This window comes from Ranitomeya variabilis, chromosome 3 (assembly GCF_051348905.1).
Source record: "Ranitomeya variabilis isolate aRanVar5 chromosome 3, aRanVar5.hap1, whole genome shotgun sequence".
Lineage (NCBI taxonomy): Eukaryota > Metazoa > Chordata > Amphibia > Anura > Dendrobatidae > Ranitomeya > Ranitomeya variabilis.
Genome location: NC_135234.1, coordinates 622,084,606 through 622,102,757, shown reverse-complemented (window position 1 = coordinate 622,102,757; position 18,152 = coordinate 622,084,606). Strand labels below are relative to the sequence as shown.

The 18,152-nt window shown below is 46.9% G+C and overlaps 1 protein-coding gene across 1 annotated transcript; it reads right to left on the bottom strand.

Moving 5' to 3' along the window:
- Positions 1-13,927: 13,927 nt before the first annotated feature.
- LOC143817750 (uncharacterized) lies at positions 13,928-17,462 on the bottom strand. Its single transcript, XM_077299237.1, has 4 exons — positions 17,044-17,462; positions 16,035-16,230; positions 15,718-15,880; positions 13,928-14,948 (listed from the first exon to the last, which is right to left on the bottom strand). The coding sequence occupies exons 1-4, from the start codon at positions 17,185-17,187 to the stop codon at positions 13,928-13,930; spliced, it is 1,524 nt and encodes a 507-aa protein (XP_077155352.1). The 5' UTR covers positions 17,188-17,462.
- Between the last annotated feature and the right edge of the window lie 690 nt (positions 17,463-18,152).

Genomic DNA, 18,152 nt, shown 5'->3' with positions numbered 1-18,152 from the left:
AAAATTCAGCCCTGGCATTTGAAGTTACACAGGCCCACTTGTCACATAGTGACTGTATAATATCTTTGTACACTCTGGATCAACATGTTAGGGCATGTTAGGTTAGGCTATGGGTTGAACTAGATGGACTTAAAGTCTTCCTTCAACCTTAATAACTATGCAACTATGTAACTTGTAGGCAGGGCCGGTTTTAGGCAAAGTGGGGCCCTACGCCTAGGCAAAGTTTAAAATGGGGCCCCAAATGCTAACATATTGCACATCACACAAAAGCATTTCGGTTGTATTTACATGCGCTGAGTTCAGGCCGCTAAATGAGTTTGATCGACAATACTGAAGTTGTTCAACACTTGTTTCCCGGCCTCTTTCCACCAGCTGAGGAATAATGATGGGACAGAACGATCACTAATAGATCACTAACAGATCACCATACAGTATCATGTTATCAGCAGCACATCTACAGTTTACACCGGCGATGTGCTGCTGAGAACAATGATTTTTGTTCCAGCAAAAACAATCTGAATATGCAGCATTTTACTTGTTTAGTAAAATATACCCCATAGTCCTCCATATATTATAATGTGCACCACAGTCCTCCATATAGTATAATACAATCCCTATAGTCCTCCATATATTAAAATACACTGCTCAGTCCTTCATGTAGCATAATACACTCCTCATAGTCCTCCATATAGCATAATACACTCCTCATAGTGCTCCATATAGTATAATGCACCGCCATAGTGGGTTGTGATGGTGTGATATGCTATGTGGGTATCATTTTTGTGTATATTTCTATTTTACTGATTATCATGGTGTTACTGTATCTTGTAGGATGAGTTGTTATTTGCCATCTGATATTCTCCCCACAGTTCTGTATTGTTATCTCTCCACAGGGTCAGTGAATAATGTTGTTAGCTAATATGCTAATGACATGTTGACCTAGCTTGTTGAAACAATGAGCCCCTGAGACCTTCCCCCTCCTGGCCTGTGAATGTGGGGGGAGATTTGTAAATATCAGGGAGGTGAGACACAAAGATCAGTCTGATGTGGAACCATGATGTGAAGAGCATATGAGAGAGAAAGAAGGGAATATGGACTGTTATCCTCTGCGCTGGATTGTTGGACTTTTATTCTGTAACTGAACTGTATTCGTGTTCTGGAATATTTTATCCTTTGTGTGGTGGATCGTATATATGGACCTTTCGTGTTTTGCCTAAATAAAGGTCTTGGAATTGTTCACTATTCTCTTGCTCTGTTGATTGTGTGATACCGGAGAAGGAACCCGCGACAACTGGTGGCAAGCAGCGGGATCAGCAGAGCGTAACCTAATGGAGAACCACACACAGAGTGAGTACAGAAATTGGACTGTATCCAGTTTACAGGAGAGAGCCAGAGACCTGGCCTGAATTACCAGGGACTGACTAAAGAGGCCTTAATCGATCTACTGGTGGGTGCTAGCCAGACCACCTACTCCCATATGTCTGAAGGACGAGCACTGGAGACGAGGACCCCCACCCCAAAAAGCCAGTGGGTGGTGTGGTACGAAGAAGAGATGGCGGTTCTGGGCCCAGGCGTCTCTCAGGAGTACAAGGAGGAGGCTGCCCGCCGGGCACGGCGGAGACAAAAAGCAATGGAGCTTGAAAGAGGGAGTAACGCAATGTGGAATGTAAACCCAATGATCCGGGAGCCTGTACGGATCACCCGGACAGAGTTTAAGCCATTTGATGAGGCTTCTGGAGATGTGGAGGGGTTCTTCAAGGCCTTTGAGCAGCAGTGTGCTGTGATGGAGGTGCCCCACTCTGGCTGGATGCGTTTGTTAGTGGGACTCCTGAACGGTAGACTGGCGGAGGCTTACCAAACCATTGACTCACAGCGGAATCGGGATTATAACATTGTAAAGCAGACTATCCTGGATTACCATGCTATCACCCCAGACTCATATAGGGCCAAGTTCCGAGACCTCCCATGCACTACGGGGGGATCGTTTAGGATGTATGTGTAGCGCCCCCACTGCCGCAGGGCCGAGGGGTACCCGGTACCGGGCCTCTGAGTCTCTGCTCTGGGATTGTCACGGTGGCTAGGCCCAGCCCGTGACCCTGCTGAGGGGCGTACAATGAAGGTGGAGGGAATGGTGATGATGATGTAGTGGTGCGGTGCAGGTCGCAGTAAATAACGAGGACACCAGGTTGCAGTCTCTTTACCTCTTTACTGAAGGTCCCAGGATCCTCAGTCCGGAATACGGTTAACCGGGCTGCGCAAGTCCGGCCGGTCCGATGGCACCTCCAGAGTTCCCTTTGCAGGTGGAAATCGGTGCCTACCTTCTAGCGCTTGTGTGTTGTGGTCCTCCCCTGCTGTGCTTACGGGATAGTCCCCACAACTGTTGTGTCTGTTTCTGAAGTTCCCTCACAACTCGATTATGAGTTCTGCTTCGTCCCCCAGATGATATGGCTAGGACGCACCCGTATGACGGGTAGGCTCGGAGTTCTTCCGGGACCCTAGCGTCGCCCCTCTCCTATTGTTGCCCCCTGTGTCTTCGTAGGTGATTTGTGTGAGACAGTCCGCCTATAGCTGACTGTCCTGCCGTAGGTTTGAAGTATTGCTTGGAGCCTAGTACTTCCTCGGCGTTCCGGCCACCGGCTACGCGCCTCAGTAGGATGTTGCCTCGTCTTACAGCACGACTCCTACTGGTATTTCTCCTTGTTGCGTTGATCTCGTTTCTCACTCAGCACAATGAACCTCGCTTCTTGTCCTTTCTTGGGGTACCGCCGCTATCTCGTGCAGGCGCAGTCCCGTAACGTTCTCTCTGTTCGCTAGGCCTCTGTCAGGATCCCACCCCTGACAGGGACCCCCCTGAGTCTCTCCCCGCAACACCCTCTGCCACAGGGTGTTGCCTGTTCGATTCCCAGTCAGCTTCTGTCTAACGTTCTGCCTAACCCCCAGTTTTACCAGATTGTGAGGAGTGGCCTAATACATAGAACCCTTAGCTCCCCCTAGAGGCCAGACTGTGAAGTGTATTGATGACTGTGATACCTGGTCAGAAGAACTCCTTCAGTGCCATCAGACGTACCATAGCCCCCCTTAGCGGCGGAGCATCAGTACTGCAACGACCAGGACTCTGGGGCGCTGCATATGCACATAAGATGTCCCAGGCATGTCGGAGATGGCTGGAAGCAGAAAATGCCTTTACTGTGGAAGATGTTATACAGGTGTTCCTTATAGAACAATTTCTTGCCAAGTGCCCCACAGAGGTACGTGAATGGGTCCGGGAGCGCACGCCGTGCACCGTGGATAGAGCTGCAGCCCTGGCCGATGAAGCCCTTACTATCCGACCGCAATGGAGGAGGCTTCTGGACAATGAACCACGGCCTTCGACCGCGCCCCGTCCCCCTCCGATTATATCTGCCCCTCCACCCATCTGCAGGCCGATGACAATCACAGCTCACAATCCTGGGCCCCAACAGTTCCGACCACGACCTCGGGGTATCACAGAGAGGAGATGTTATGGGTGTGGGCAACCTGGACATTTGCAGTCTGGCTGTCCCTCAAGGATTCAGAGGGAGCCCCACCTCGTCCAGTGCATCTTGTGCACTCCATCCCACCTGAAGAAGAGGAACCACCACGCCCACCAGAGTGGACCACCGACCACAGAACCATAGATACCCCTCCTGGAGTGTACGGACTCCGGCCTTTGTCCATCAGAAATACACAGCAACGGCATTGCCACCTGCAGGATGTCTTAATTGATGGATACAAAGTGTCGGGATTTAGAGACACGGTGGCATTCCTGACTATCGCTGACCCCTGTGTGGTTCGACCCGAGGCAATTCACCAGGGCCTGGGAATTCCCATTGTCCTGGTGGGGGGTGTCCGCAAATATAAACAGAGAGCTTTGGTACATTTGGATTTCGGTTTTGGAAAAAAACTGTGTTGGATTGGCGTTATGGGAAGACATCTGTTGTGAATTCTGCTTTTGGGTTCCCTCCGGTGGTAGTAGGTGGTAATGCAGTTGTCCCTGGGTTGCAGTCCTGGTCAGGTGTGTCTGCTGATTGCAGTTCTGACTGGGGTATTTAGGTGTGCAGGATTCATTAGTCCTTGCCAGTTGTCAATTGTTGTTGGGAGGTGTAGGACCTCTGCCTGGTTCCTCCTGCCTTTCTGCCAAATCAGCAAAGATAAGTGTCTGGTTTTTTTTTCCTGTGGCACACATGCTGTGTGCTTCACAATTCAGTGCTATTCTTTGTGTTTTCTTGTCCAGCTTAGATTGTGTCAGTATTTTCTCAGTCTTGTTGGATTCTCTGGAGTGGCAGATATACATTCCATGTCTTTAGTTAGATTGTGGAACTTTTTGTATTATCTGTTGTGGATATTTTTGGAAGGGTTTTAATACTGACCGCCTAGTAATCTGTCCTAACCTTTCCTATTTAGCTAGAGTGGCCTCTTTTGCTAAATCCTGTTTTCTACCTGCGTGTGTCTATTCTTCTCCTACTCACAGTCATTATTCGTGGGGGGCTGCCTATCCTTTGGGGGTCTGCTCTGAGGCAAGATAGCATTCCTATTTCCATCTATAGGGGTATTTAGTCCTCCGGCTGTGTCGAGGTGCCTAGGGTGTGTTAGGCACACCCCACGGCTACTTCTAGTTGCGGTGTTAGTTCAGGATTTGCGGTCAGTACAGGTTCCACCGACTCCAGAGAAAGTTTTCATGCGGCTCCAAGGTCACCAGATCATAACAGTACAACTGGCCATAATGAGTTAAATGCATCTCAGAAGAAGGGAAGAAAGGTGTTGAGCCATTTTTTTTCTGCAGTCTGTTCTGTCTTTTCTTCCCTCTTTATTTATGGGTGGCTGAGGAGTCTTGTGCCAGCATGGATGTTCAGGAATTAGCTTCTCGTGTAGACCAGCTTGCTGCTAGGGTACAGGGTATTTCTGATTATATTGTTCAGACTCCGGCTTTAGAGCCGAAGATTCTTACCTCTGATTTGTTTTTTGGTGATAGGTCCAAATTTTGGGGTTTTAAAAACAATTGTAAACTGTTTTTTGCTCTGAGACCGCGATCCTCCGGTGATTCCATTCAGCAGGTTAAAATTGTCATCTCCCCTGCGTGGCGATCCACAGGATTGGGCATTTTCCCTGGAATCTGGGAATCCGGCCTTGCTTAATGTAGATTCCTTTTTTCAGGCTTTAGGATTATTATATGATGAACCTAATTCTGTGGATCAAGCGGAGAAAACCTTGTTGGCCCTGTCTCAGGGTCAAGAGGCGGCAGAATTGTATTGTCAGAAATTTAGAAAATGGTCTGTGTTGACTAAATGGAATGATGATGCTTTGGCGGCAATTTTCAGAAAGGGTCTTTCTGAATCCGTTAAAAATGTTATGGTGGGGTTTCCCACGCCTTCCGGTCTGAGTGATTCTATGACTCTGGCCATTCAGATTGATCGGCGCTTGCGGGAGCGTCAAACTGTGCGCGCTGTGGCGTCGCCCTTAGAGCAAAGTCCTGAGCCAATGCAGTGTGATAGGATTTTGTCTAGAACGGAACGACAAGGATTCAGACGTCAGAATAGGTTGTGTTATTATTGTGGTGACGCTTCTCATGTCATTTCAGTCTGCCCTAAGCGGACAAAAAGGATTGCTAGTTCATTTACTATCAGTACTGTACAACCTAAATTTCTGTTATCGGTGTCCTTGATCTGCTCATTGTCATCATTTTCTGTCATGGCGTTTGTGGATTCAGGCGCCGCCTTGAACTTAATGGATTTTGAGTTTGCCAGGCGTTGTGGTTTTCCCTTGCAGCCTTTGCAGAACCCTATTCCTTTAAGGGGGATTGATGCTACACCTTTGGCTAAAAATAAGCCCCACTTTTGGACACAGGTGACCATGCACATGGCGCCAGCCCATCAGGAAGATTGTCGATTTCTGGTGTTGCATAATTTGCATGATGTTATCGTGCTGGGTTTCCCGTGGTTGCAGGTACATAATCCTGTGTTGGATTGGAAATCTATGTCTGTGACTAGTTGGGGTTGTCAGGGGGTTCATAATGATTTTCCTTTGATGTCAATCTCCTCTTCTTCCTCTTCTGAAATTCCAGAGTTTTTGTCTGATTTTCAGGATGTATTCGATGAGCCCAAGTCCAGTTCCCTTCCACCACACAGGGACTGTGATTGTGCGATTGACTTGATTCCAGGCAGTAAGTTTCCTAAAGGCCGACTTTTCAACCTGTCTGTGCCTGAACATACCGCCATGCGGAGTTATGTTAAGGAGTCTTTGGAGAAAGGGCATATTCGGCCATCTTCTTCACCGTTGGGAGCAGGTTTTTTTTTGTTGCTAAGAAGGATGGCTCCTTGAGACCTTGTATTGATTATCGCCTCTTGAATAAGATCACGGTCAAGTTTCAATACCCTTTACCTTTGCTTTCCGATTTGTTTGCTAGGATTAAGGGGGCTAGTTGGTTTACGAAGATTGACCTTCGGGGGGCATATAATCTTGTTCGTATTAAGCAGGGTGATGAATGGAAAACTGCGTTTAATACGCCTGAAGGCCATCTTGAATACCTTGTGATGCCATTCGGGCTCACTAACGCTCCATCTGTTTTTCAATCCTTCATGCATGATATCTTCCGGACTTATATTGATAAATTTTTGATTGTATATTTGGACGATATTTTGATTTTTTCCGATGACTGGAAGTCTCATGTGGAACAGGTCAGGATGGTATTTCAGATCCTTCGTGACAATGCTTTGTTTGTGAAGGGGTCTAAGTGTCTCTTTGGGGTGCAGAAGGTTTCTTTTTTGGGCTTTATTTTTTCTCCCTCATCTATGGAGATGGATCCGGTTAAGGTTCAGGCCATTCATGATTGGTGACATCCGTGAAGAGCCTTCAGAAATTTTTGGGTTTTGCAAATTTTTTATCGCCGATTCATTGCTAACTTCTCCAGCGTGGTTAAACCCTTGACTGATTTGACGAAAAAAGGCACTGATGTGGCGAATTGGTCCTCTGCGGCTGTCTCTGCCTTTCAGGAGCTTAAACGCCGATTTACTTCTGCTCCGGTGTTGCGCCAACCAGATGTTTCTCTTCCGTTTCTGGTTGAGATTGATGCTTCTGAGATTGGGGCAGGGGCCGTTTTGTCTCAGAGGGATTCTGTTGGTTCTTTGATGAAACTGTGTGCCTTCTTCTCCCGCAAGTTTTCGCCTGCTGAACGCAATTATGATGTCGGCAATCGGGAGTTGTTGGCTATGAAGTGGGCGTTTGAGGAGTGGCGACATTGGCTTGAGGGAGCTAAGCACCGTATTGTGGTCCTGACCGATCATAAGAATTTGATTTACCTCGAGTCTGCCAAACGGCTGAGTCCTAGACAGGCTCGATGGTCCTTGTTTTTTTCCCGTTTTGATTTCGTGGTTTCGTATCTTCTGGGTTCTAAGAATATTAAGCAATGAAAAAGAAGAAAATGAGGGCACTCACCAATCTTTCACGTTCTTAGTCCTTTATTGCAACACGATCCAGTCAAAACACATGGCCGGGGAAGAGAGAGAGCCGAAGCCCGTGTGAGCAGGCGAGAGACGACAACTGTTTCGCGCTGTGCTTTGCGCTTCTACAGGTCCAGGTCCAGGTCTAAGAATATTAAGGCTGATGCCCTTTCTAGGAGTTTTTTGCCTGATTCTCCTGAGGTCCTTGAACCGGTCGGCATTCTGAAAGAAGGGGTGGTCCTTTCTGCCATTTCCCCTGATTTATGGTGGGTTCTTCAGGAATTTCAGGCTGATAGACCTGATCGCTGTCCTGTGGGGAAATTGTTTGTTCCTGACAGATGGACTAGTAGAGTGATTTCTGAGGTTCACTGTTCTGTGTTGGCTGGTCATCCTGGTATTTTTGGTACCAGAGATTTGGTTGGTAGGTCCTTTTGGTGGCCTTCGTTGTCACGTGATGTGCGTTCTTTTGTGCAGTCCTGTGGGACTTGTGCGCGGGCCAAGCCTTGTTGTTCCTGTGCTAGTGGGTTACTTTTGCCATTGCCGGTCCCTGAGAGGCCCTGGACGCATATTTCTATGGATTTTATTTCTGATCTTCCGGTTTCCCAGAGGATGTCGGTTATCTGGGTTGTTTGTGACCAGTTTTCTAAGATGGTTCATTTGGTGCCTTTGCCTAAATTGCCTTCCTCTTCAGAGTTGGTTCCGTTGTTTTTTCAGCATGTGGTTCATTTGCATGGTATTCCGGAGAATATTGTGTCCGACAGAGGTTCCCAGTTTGTTTCTAGGTTTTGGCGGGCCTTTTGTGCTAGGCTGGGCATTGATTTGTCTTTTTCTTCTGCATTTCATCCTCAGACAAATGGCCAGACCGAGCGAACTAATCAGACTTTGGAGACTTATTTGAGATGCTTTGTGTCTGCCGATCAGGATGATTGGGTGGCCTTTTTGCCATTGGCCGAGTTTCCCTTAATAATCGGGCTAGTTCGGCTACTTTGGTTTCGCCTTTTTTTTTTGTAATTTTGGTTTTCATCCTCGTTTTTCTTCTGGGCAGGTTGAGCCTTCTGACTGTCCTGGTGTGGATTCTGTGGTTGACAGGTTGCAGCAGATTTGGGCTCATGTGGTGGACAATTTGGTGTTGTCTCAGGAGGAGGCTCAACGTTTTGCTAACCGTCGTCGGTGTGTTGGTTCCCGGCTTCGGGTTGGGGATTTGGTTTGGTTGCCTTCCCGTCATGTTCCTATGAAGGTCTCTTCCCCTAAGTTTAAGCCTCGGTTTATTGGTCCTTATAGGATTTCTGAGATTATTAATCCGGTGTCTTTTCGATTGGCGCTTCCGGCCTCTTTTGCTATCCATAATGTCTTCCATAGATCTTTATTGTGGAAATATGTGGTGCCCGTTGTTCCCTCTGTTGATCCTCCGGCCCCTGTTTTGGTTGATGGGGAGTTGGAGTATGTGGTTGAGAAGATTTTGGATTCTCGTTTTTCGAGGCGGAGGCTTCAGTACCTTGTCAAATGGTAGGGTTATGGCCAGGAGGATAATTCTTGGGTTTTTGCTTCTGATGTCCATGCTGCTGATCTGGTCCGTGCCTTTCATCTGGCTCGTCCTGATCGGCCTGGGGGCGCTGGTGAGGGTTCGGTGACCCCTCCTCAAGGGGAGTGTACTGTTGTGAATTCTGCTTTTGGGTTCCCTCCTGTGGTAGTAGGTGGTAATGCAGTTGTCCCTGGGTTGCAGTCCTGGTCAGGTGTGTCTGCTGATTGCAGTTCTGACTGGGGTATTTAGGTGTGCAGGATTCATTAGTCCTTGCCAGTTGTCAATTGTTGTTGGGAGGTGTAGGACCTCTGCCTGGTTCCTCCTGCCTTTCTGCCAAATCAGCAAAGATAAGTGTCTGTTTTTTTTTTCCTGTGGCACACATGCTGTGTGCTTCACAATTCAGTGCTATTTTTTGTGTTTTCTTGTCCAGCTTAGATTGTGTCAGTATTTTCTCAGTCTTGTTGGATTCTCTGGAGTGGCAGATATACATTCCATGTCTTTAGTTAGATTGTGGAACTTTTTGTATTATCTGTTGTGGATATTTTTGGAAGGGTTTTAATACTGACCGCCTAGTAATCTGTCCTATCCTTTCCTATTTAGCTAGAGTGGCCTCTTTTGCTAAATCCTGTTTTCTACCTGCGTGTGTCTATTCTTCTCCTACTCACAGTCATTATTCGTGGGGTCTGCTCTGAGGCAAGATAGCATTCCTATTTCCATCTATAGGGGTATTTAGTCCTCCGGCTGTGTCGAGGTGTCTAGGGTTTGTTAGGCACACCCCACGGCTACTTCTAGTTGCGGTGTTAGTTCAGAATTTGCGGTCAGTACAGGTTCCACCGACTCCAGAGAAAGTTTTCATGCGGCTCCAAGGTCACCAGATCATAACAGACATCCTGCAGATATCCTCCTTGAAAATGACATTGGGGAGTTGGGCCTCTCCTTCTTCTGAAAGAACAATTGGAGGGAGATATTGTAGATACTGTAACGCCCATCATTCCCTACGTTCTAGAGTTCAGAGACTGTCTCGCCCAGCTAGCTACCTTGGCTAATGAACATCAGCGAATGGCCCAGTCCAGTCAAAAAGCCTGGTATGACCATAAAGCCAGGACCCGGGAATTTATGGACAAGTGCTCATGATTATTGCAACCCCTGCCACTGTACAAGGAACTATAAACAGTGGAGCAAAGTGGACTAAAGTGAGCAGGCCAGAGGTCTGTGTAGACCTAATGGCGTGCTCACTTATTATGAGGGGGCTAGAGGTTGTGATGGTGTGATATGCTATGTGGGTATCATTTTTGTGTATATTTCTATTTTACTGATTATCATGGTGTTACTGTATCTTGCAGGATGAGTTGTTATTTGCCATCTGATATTCTCCCCACAGTTCTGTATTGTTATCTCTCCACAAGGTCAGTGAATAATGTTGTTTGCTAATATGCTAATGACATGTTGACCTAGCTTGTTGAAGCAATGAGCCCCTGAGACCTTCCCCCTCCTGGCCTGTAAATGAGGGGGGAGATTTGTAAATATCAGGGAGGTGAGACACAAAGATCAGTCTGATGTGGAACCATGATGTGAAGAGCATATGAGAGAGAAAGAAGGGAATATGGACTGTTATCCTCTGTGCTGGATTGTTGGACTTTTATTCTGTAAGGCTACGTTCACATTTGCGTTGTGCGCCGCAGCGTCGTCGCCGCAACGCACAACGCAAACAAAAACGCAGCAAAACGCATACACAACGCTGCGTTTTGCGCCGCATGCGTTCAACGCATGCGGCGCAAAACGCAGCGTTTTTTGTAAACGCAGTTGCGTTTTCAACAAAAAACGCAGCGTTTTGCGCCGCATGCGTTTTTTGTGCAGTGAGTCATTCTTCATCCCACCCACAAAAAAAAGTGTCTACACAATAGATAAGGGCCACCAATGGCTAGAAGAGGGTTGGTGTTTATGTAATTGTGTATATATACCATGGCAGACATGAATTCCTCCCATTTGCTGGTATTCATGATGGAGCGTCCCATGGACAGTATCGTCATGGATATGGAGATGGAATTAGCCTTGGCTCATGCCTATGCTGTCGCCTGTGCTCATCAAAGAGAAAGAGAAAAACGGAGATGGATTCATCGCAGATTTTGGATACACCCTATCTTGGAAGTCCGGGAGAGCCGTGGAGCATACCATAGCTTGTTTGGCGAACTCAATGACAACCTGGAGAAGTATTTCGAGTACACCAGGATGTCTCAGGAGAGCTTCCGGTATCTTCTGCGTCGGGTGGAAGGAGCCATCAGCAGGCAGGATACTCAGCTCCGGAGAGCTATATCCGCAGAGGAGCGGCTGCTGGTGACTCTACGGTACGTAGCTGTTTGAATGACTTGAGATATGTTCGGCTACGTTCACATCTTCCCTTTTTTTTTTTTTTTTTTCTTAATTTTTGTTGGGGGTGGTATGGTCAATGTACTTTTAGGCTGTGTTTCTACGGTCAGTAAACGCTGCTTGTTTGACGCTGCAGCGTCAAACAAGCAGCGTCCAGATGTTCCAGCATAGTGGAGGGGATTTTATGAAATCCCGTCTCCACTATGCGTGGAAACCCGCACGCGGAGGCCCTGAGACTCCGGACATGCTGCGCGTCTTTTCAGAACACAGCATGTCCGTACACCTTGCGGGGACGCAGCGTCCCCGCAAGGTATATCACAGGGCCCTACGGCGAGGGGTGCGATGATCCCGGATGTGTACTGTACACATCCGGCACCATCGCGTCCCAGGAAGGGGGCGAGGCTTATCGCCGACCGGCTTCGCCGCTGCAACGATAGCGCCGCGTCTCCGGACAGTGGAGACATACCCTTATAAATTGCAATGTACTAATGTAATTTCTTTATCTTCTTGGCAGTTTCCTGGCTACCGGAGAGACCTTGCGATCCCTTCAATTTCAGTTCCGGATTGGAGTCTCCACTCTCTCGGGAATTATTGCTGAGACCTGCCGCGCTTTGTGGGATAACCTCCGGGAAGAATTTTTACCCGTCCCTACAAGCGATATCTGGTTGGCCAACGCCGAGAAATTTGAGGAAGTGTGTTCGTTTCCAAACTGTATTGGCGCGGTGGATGGCAAGCACATTCGTATTACCAAGCCAGGGAAAAGTGGATCCCTTTTCTATAACTACAAAAAATATTTTTCCACTGTGCTGATGGCAATTGCCGGTGCGGACTGCCGTTTTCTGGCAGTCGACATTGGTGCTTTTGGCCGGTCAAATGACTCGCGCACATTCAAAGAGTCTGATATGGGCCAAAAATTATATGGCAACAATTTCAATTTCCCCCAGCCACGACCTCTTCCCCACACCGAAGGCCCTGCGATGCCATTTGTTGTGGTTGGGGATGAGGCATTCCAAATGTCTGCCAACCTATTGAAACCCTACTCAAGTCGGGGCTTGGACCACACGAAAAGGGTGTTCAATTACAGACTGTCCAGGGCCAGAAGGACTGTGGAGTGCGCCTTTGGCATCCTTGTCTCTAAATGGCGGATATTAGGATCCGCCATTAATCTGAAAACTGAGACAGTGGATGAGGTGGTGAAGGCGTGTGTGGTTCTCCACAATTTTATTCTGGCCAAAGAGAGACTGAACGTTGATCTGGATGAAACCATAGCCAACCCATTGCCCAATTTCCATGATCATCCTCTGAGGACAAGTGTGGAAATTGCGCAGATGAGGGACCGTTTTGCGGCCTATTTTGTGTCAGATGTTGGCCGTCTGTCATGGCAAGATTCAATGGTGTAATAAACTGTTGGACTGTATTCTGGTGTGACTATGCTAAAAATAGTTCACCAATGTAAATGTGCCTTATCTAAAAAACTTGGAAACCTTTGTTTTTAAAATGTTGTGTTTTAATAAAAAAAATTTCTTACGTTTTCTACCATGCTTCCAAGACAAAATTTATACCATACCATATTTATTTGTTTGTCAGATCGCCGTGTATCATTGTGTTTGACAGCAAAATCAACGATACCAGCGATGTTTTACACTGGTAACCAGGGTAAACAACGGGTTACCAAGCGCATGGTCGCGCTTAGTAACCCGATGTTTACCGTGGTTACCAGTGTTAATTGTAAACTAAAAAATAAAAATAAATATACTCATCTTCGCGTCCCCTGGCGTCCACTTCCTGCACTGAGTGAGCGCCGGCCGTAAAGTGAATGCACAGCACAGCGTTGCTGTGAGGGACGTCACTCAGTCAGTGCAGGGAAGCTGACGCCGGGGGATGCGATTGTGAATATTTTTTTTTTTGCATTTTACACTGGTAACCAGGGTAAACATCGGAAGTGCGCCCTGCGCTTAGCAACCCGATGTTTAACATGGTTACCCGGGGACCTCGGCATCGTTGGTCGCTGGAGAGCGGTCACACAGACCGCTCTCCAGCTCCCAAATAGCGATGCTGCAGTGAATTGCATCGTTGTCTGTTTTGCTGCAGCATTGTTAAGTGTGAAGGTACCTTTACAGTATGTGTCCACGTTCAGGATTGCATCCTGAATTGCTCATGTTTTTTCATCAATATTTGTAAGCCAAAACCAGGAGTGGAACAATTAGGAAAAGTAGAATAGAAACATATGCTCCACTGCTGTATTTATTACCCACGCCTGGTTTTGGCTACAAATATTGAATTAAAATCCGGACCAAATCCGGATGCAATCCTGAGCGTGGACACATACCCTTTTTCTTTGAAAACAACTCATACACTTTAGTGTTTGGAAACACCTCATACAGCAATGAAAGACACCCAAAGAAACGGTCAAATTAAAAAATCCAAAAATACTGTCTGACATTGCATATATGAGGTGTTTGAAGCACAAATAAACGACGCACGGAGTGAATTACCGAGCAGTGTACTTGAAAAGAAGACCAAATATTGTATACAAAAAATTAAATTTTTATTAAGGGGAAACAGAAAAAAAGGGAAAAGAAAATTATGGGGTTTCAACAGCCGAGGGGGGATCAACATCTGCTACCACCGGTGACCGGTAGCTTCTAGTTCTGGACCTGGGAGTGGGAGTGGTAGAGGAGGAGGAGGAGGAGGAGCCGCCATACTCGAGTAAGCTTGATGGCAGGTCCAAACCCCCCGCAGGGTACACTAGGGAGACCGCCTCGTCAGTAGAGGAGGGAGGAGGCAACACAAGCCGCCTGCGTTTTTGGCTTGGTTGGCCCTGGCTGCTCCTGCTGTGGCTAGAGCCACGACGAGATGGTGTGTGTCCTGGAGCAGCCAGAACCTGTGCCTCTGTGTGTGTGTCTGTGTGCCTCCTCTTATATTTTTTTTTCCTTTTCCTGCCTTCTGCGGCATCTCCCCCAGAAGCACTCCTACGGGAGGATGAGGGCCTGGCAGGAGCAGGAGTGGGCCGCACACTGGTATGGTGCCTGTGGTGGCGTCGCCCGGCACTTGGACCAGGGTGGGGGGGCTGGAGTGACTCTGCAGCAGTAGTCGGAGTCACGCTAGCCAGCGACGGCACTACGGGCAGTGTCGCTGACTGCGCGACCCGAGACTGCTGCAGAGCCCTCACGTAAGAATTGTTGCAGTCCTGCATCACCGAAATCTGGAGTTCCGGCGTAAGGTTTTCCACCATGCCTTTAGCAAGTGTGCTGAAGAAATGTTTTGCCGGATTTGAGAGCTCGGCTTCCAGGATTTCAAGGCGCCGTCCCATAGTGGACATTTCATCTCTCAACGCCTTGAAACCGTTCTGGAACACCGTGCCCAAGTGCAAAAATTCAGGCATGACTGACCTGTCCGAGGCCCGCTGGCGCTGTCGGGAATACCCGAACGAAGGTGCGCCAGAGGCCTCGGGCAGGGGAAAACCTGACGTACCGGCAGCCGGTTCTCCAGATGATGGTGGTGCAAGCCTGCTGTCGCTGTGGGATGGCTGTGACGGCTCAGATGGCGATCCATGAAGTTCCGCTTCACAGGGGGGAGCTCGCTGGAGGGTGCTGCTGTGTGTCCTGTGAAAAGATAATGAAAAAATTAGTCTTCAATTAATAACCTATCACATACGCCAACTCCTGTCAAAAAAATTACATGACACATCAAAACATTACAATCCCCTGTCTCTCAGTCTGTGTGGCCTATAATAAATTGCTGATTGTTATCGCCAGCTGAGCATTAGGGCTCACGATAACAATCATGGACATACCGACGGCAGAAAATGACTGTTCATTCAAGTTGGCAAAGGCAATGCATACCCCTGTCATCTAAAAAAAAAAATCTAGATAATGCCTATGTCACAAAAATAGTATAAAATTTAAAGTCAAGAATAAAATTTAAAAAACCAAAAACGAAAAAAAAAAGACTTTGCTGATCTGATCGCAGGAATGGCCATGACGTTAGGATCATGTGATCCAGACGTCATCATTATTCCTGCAATCAGAACTACCCTGACTCAGAACGTAACCAGTCATGGACTACAATGACTCACGCCTAACCCAAAAAATTACTAATGGGCTATATACCATTCCACAAGGGTAAAAGGATGGCCAAAATGCTACGATGACTACATGGATGGCCAATATACTATGTTCCTTTGGAAATATACTATGTGTATATGTAGCTCGAACGTGTACTATGTGGCTGCGATATAGTGGCCTGGAAATCTACTATGTGGATGCACAATGTACGTGGCTGGGCAATGTACTATGTGGCTGTGCAATATGCTATGTGTCTGGGCAATGTACAATGTGGCTGTGCAATATGGTATGTGGCAAAAATACTTACTGTCGGCGGGTAAGGACCGGTCTTAGGAACTGGAGGGCCCTGTTGTACTTGTAGGCCACAGACTTGGACGCAGCAGCACCGCTCCGAGATTGCTCCTCCTCAGCACGAATCCCCTTATTGAAACGGTCCTTTATGGATCGCCATCTGGTCCTCAACTTTTTCACTGTTAATGTAAAGACAAAAAAATTGTTACATATTTAGCATTGTAAAAGGATAAAACAACCGTGTGCGATGCAAAGTGTAGGCGTTGATCGCATCACACACGGTTGTGTTTATCCTAGCAAGATGGGTCATAGCAGCGTCTCAGCAATACTCACTAAAGGTGCCTTTGTCCTTCGCTGAGGCACTGTCAAAGCCATCCCACAGCGAGTTTGCCACCTCTGCCCACAAACGCCTAGACACCACCTGGTCCATGTGCCGAGGGTCACGGCTGTCCCACAACGGGCCACGCTCCTGGATGCTTGAAATAAGGAGGTCCACATCTACACTCTCTCCTTGGGCCCGTTGTGAAACCTAGAAAAATTAGAAAACAAATAGGTTATAAATATGCAAATATTAACAACCACCAGCACCTGGCATGATAGGTACCTCTGCCCTATCCTTTGCCATTTGATGTATGTATATTGATGTTTTCTACACCTGTGTTTTGGAATGTTTGTGTGCAGGGAGTTCAACTTTATTTTACCTTCCCCCAATACTTGCTGCCCTGAAAATCTATAATGTATAAAGGCCCCGTCTCACATAGTGATTTAACAACCATCACGACCAGCGATACTGCCTGGCCGTGATCGTTGGTAAGTCGTTGTGTGGTCGCTGGGGAGCTGTCACACAGACCGCTCTCTCCAGCGACCAACGATCAGGGGAACGACTTCGGCATCGTTGAAACTGTCTTCAATGATGCCGAAATCCCCCTGCAGCACCCGGGTAACCAGGGTAAACATCGGGTTACTAAGTGCAGGGCCGCGCTTAGTAACCCGATGTTTATCATGGTTACCAGGGAAGACATCGCTGGATCGGTGTCACACACACCACTTCAGCGATGTCAGCGGGACCTCAACTACCAAAAAACGGCCCAGGCCATTCCAACACGACCAGCTATCTCACAGCAGGGGCCTGATCGCTGGTACGGGTCACACATAGCGAGATCGCTACTGAGGTCGCTGTTGCGTCACAAAACTTGTGACTCAACAGCGATCTCGCTATGTGTGACGGGGGCCTAAGCTTTACTAAACATCCCTAGTGAAAGCAGGATGCTCCTCAAATGTAATGTTCCTCACAGCAGGATGCTACGGCAAAAAAAAAGATAAAAAAAAAAAAAATACTCACTCGCCGGCCTGACGCCACATCTTGGCCCCGATCTCTCTGCTCCCGCTGACTGCCTTCCCCCTCACTTGAAGAAGCCTGGAAAAATTGTATACAAAAATTATTGTCAATGCTACAAATGGCAGCTAATAGTAAGCAACTGGACATAATTACTCACCGCACTCCCCCGCGCCGATTGGCTATGCTCCGAAGAACTAGGCATTCTTGCAAGTTTGTTCTGCAATGAAAAAATGAGCAAAAAATCACATCCAATGCCACAGACAATAAAATAGGCCCAAAACATTAAAAAAACACAATTGACTGTTGACTGATAGTACAATGCAAACTCAAAAAGCGACACCACAACGCCATACATTGCAAGAGAATACAATCGAAGAAACAATACAAGAATAGACCCAAACAAAATTAAGCAAAAATAGACACCTATGTAAAATTTTCTAAAGCTACAAAATTATCCAAAAAAAAAAAACTGAAAAAAAAGGCACAATGAAATAGCAAACTAATGAACGCCATAATTTACAATTACAACAAGACATGATCCAAAACAACACCATCTGGTGACATCCACCGAAATACATCAGAAAAAGGCGATAAATACCATTCTAGATAATAAGCAATAAACATTACGGGACAACCGCTGTTACAATATACAGCAACCCAAAAGATAAAACATAATCAAATAGAAAAGAAAAAACAATAAATTTTTTAAAAAAGGCCCCCAACTAAAAAATAAAATTAATATAAAGGCCATACTACACACTTGTCAATGGAAACATTCAAGAAAGGCGATACATATGGAAGCCATACGGAAAACGACGTAAAACCATCATAGTTAAAACCCCCCCCAAAAAAGGGAAAATACAATTGAAAATAGAATGGCATATAGCAGCCCAGAACAATACAATACAAATGAAACATCATAAATGTAGCCCCCCCACCAGCAAGAAAAGACACTCAAGGAAAGAAAAAAAAATGCCCACAGCATAATAAAACACAGCAAGACATGAGCCAAGAAAACGCCATACGGTTACCCCCAACAATAGAAACCAGAAAAAGACATGCACCAGAAATTTCACATAAAAATCTGCCAAATTTAAAGACATTGAACAACC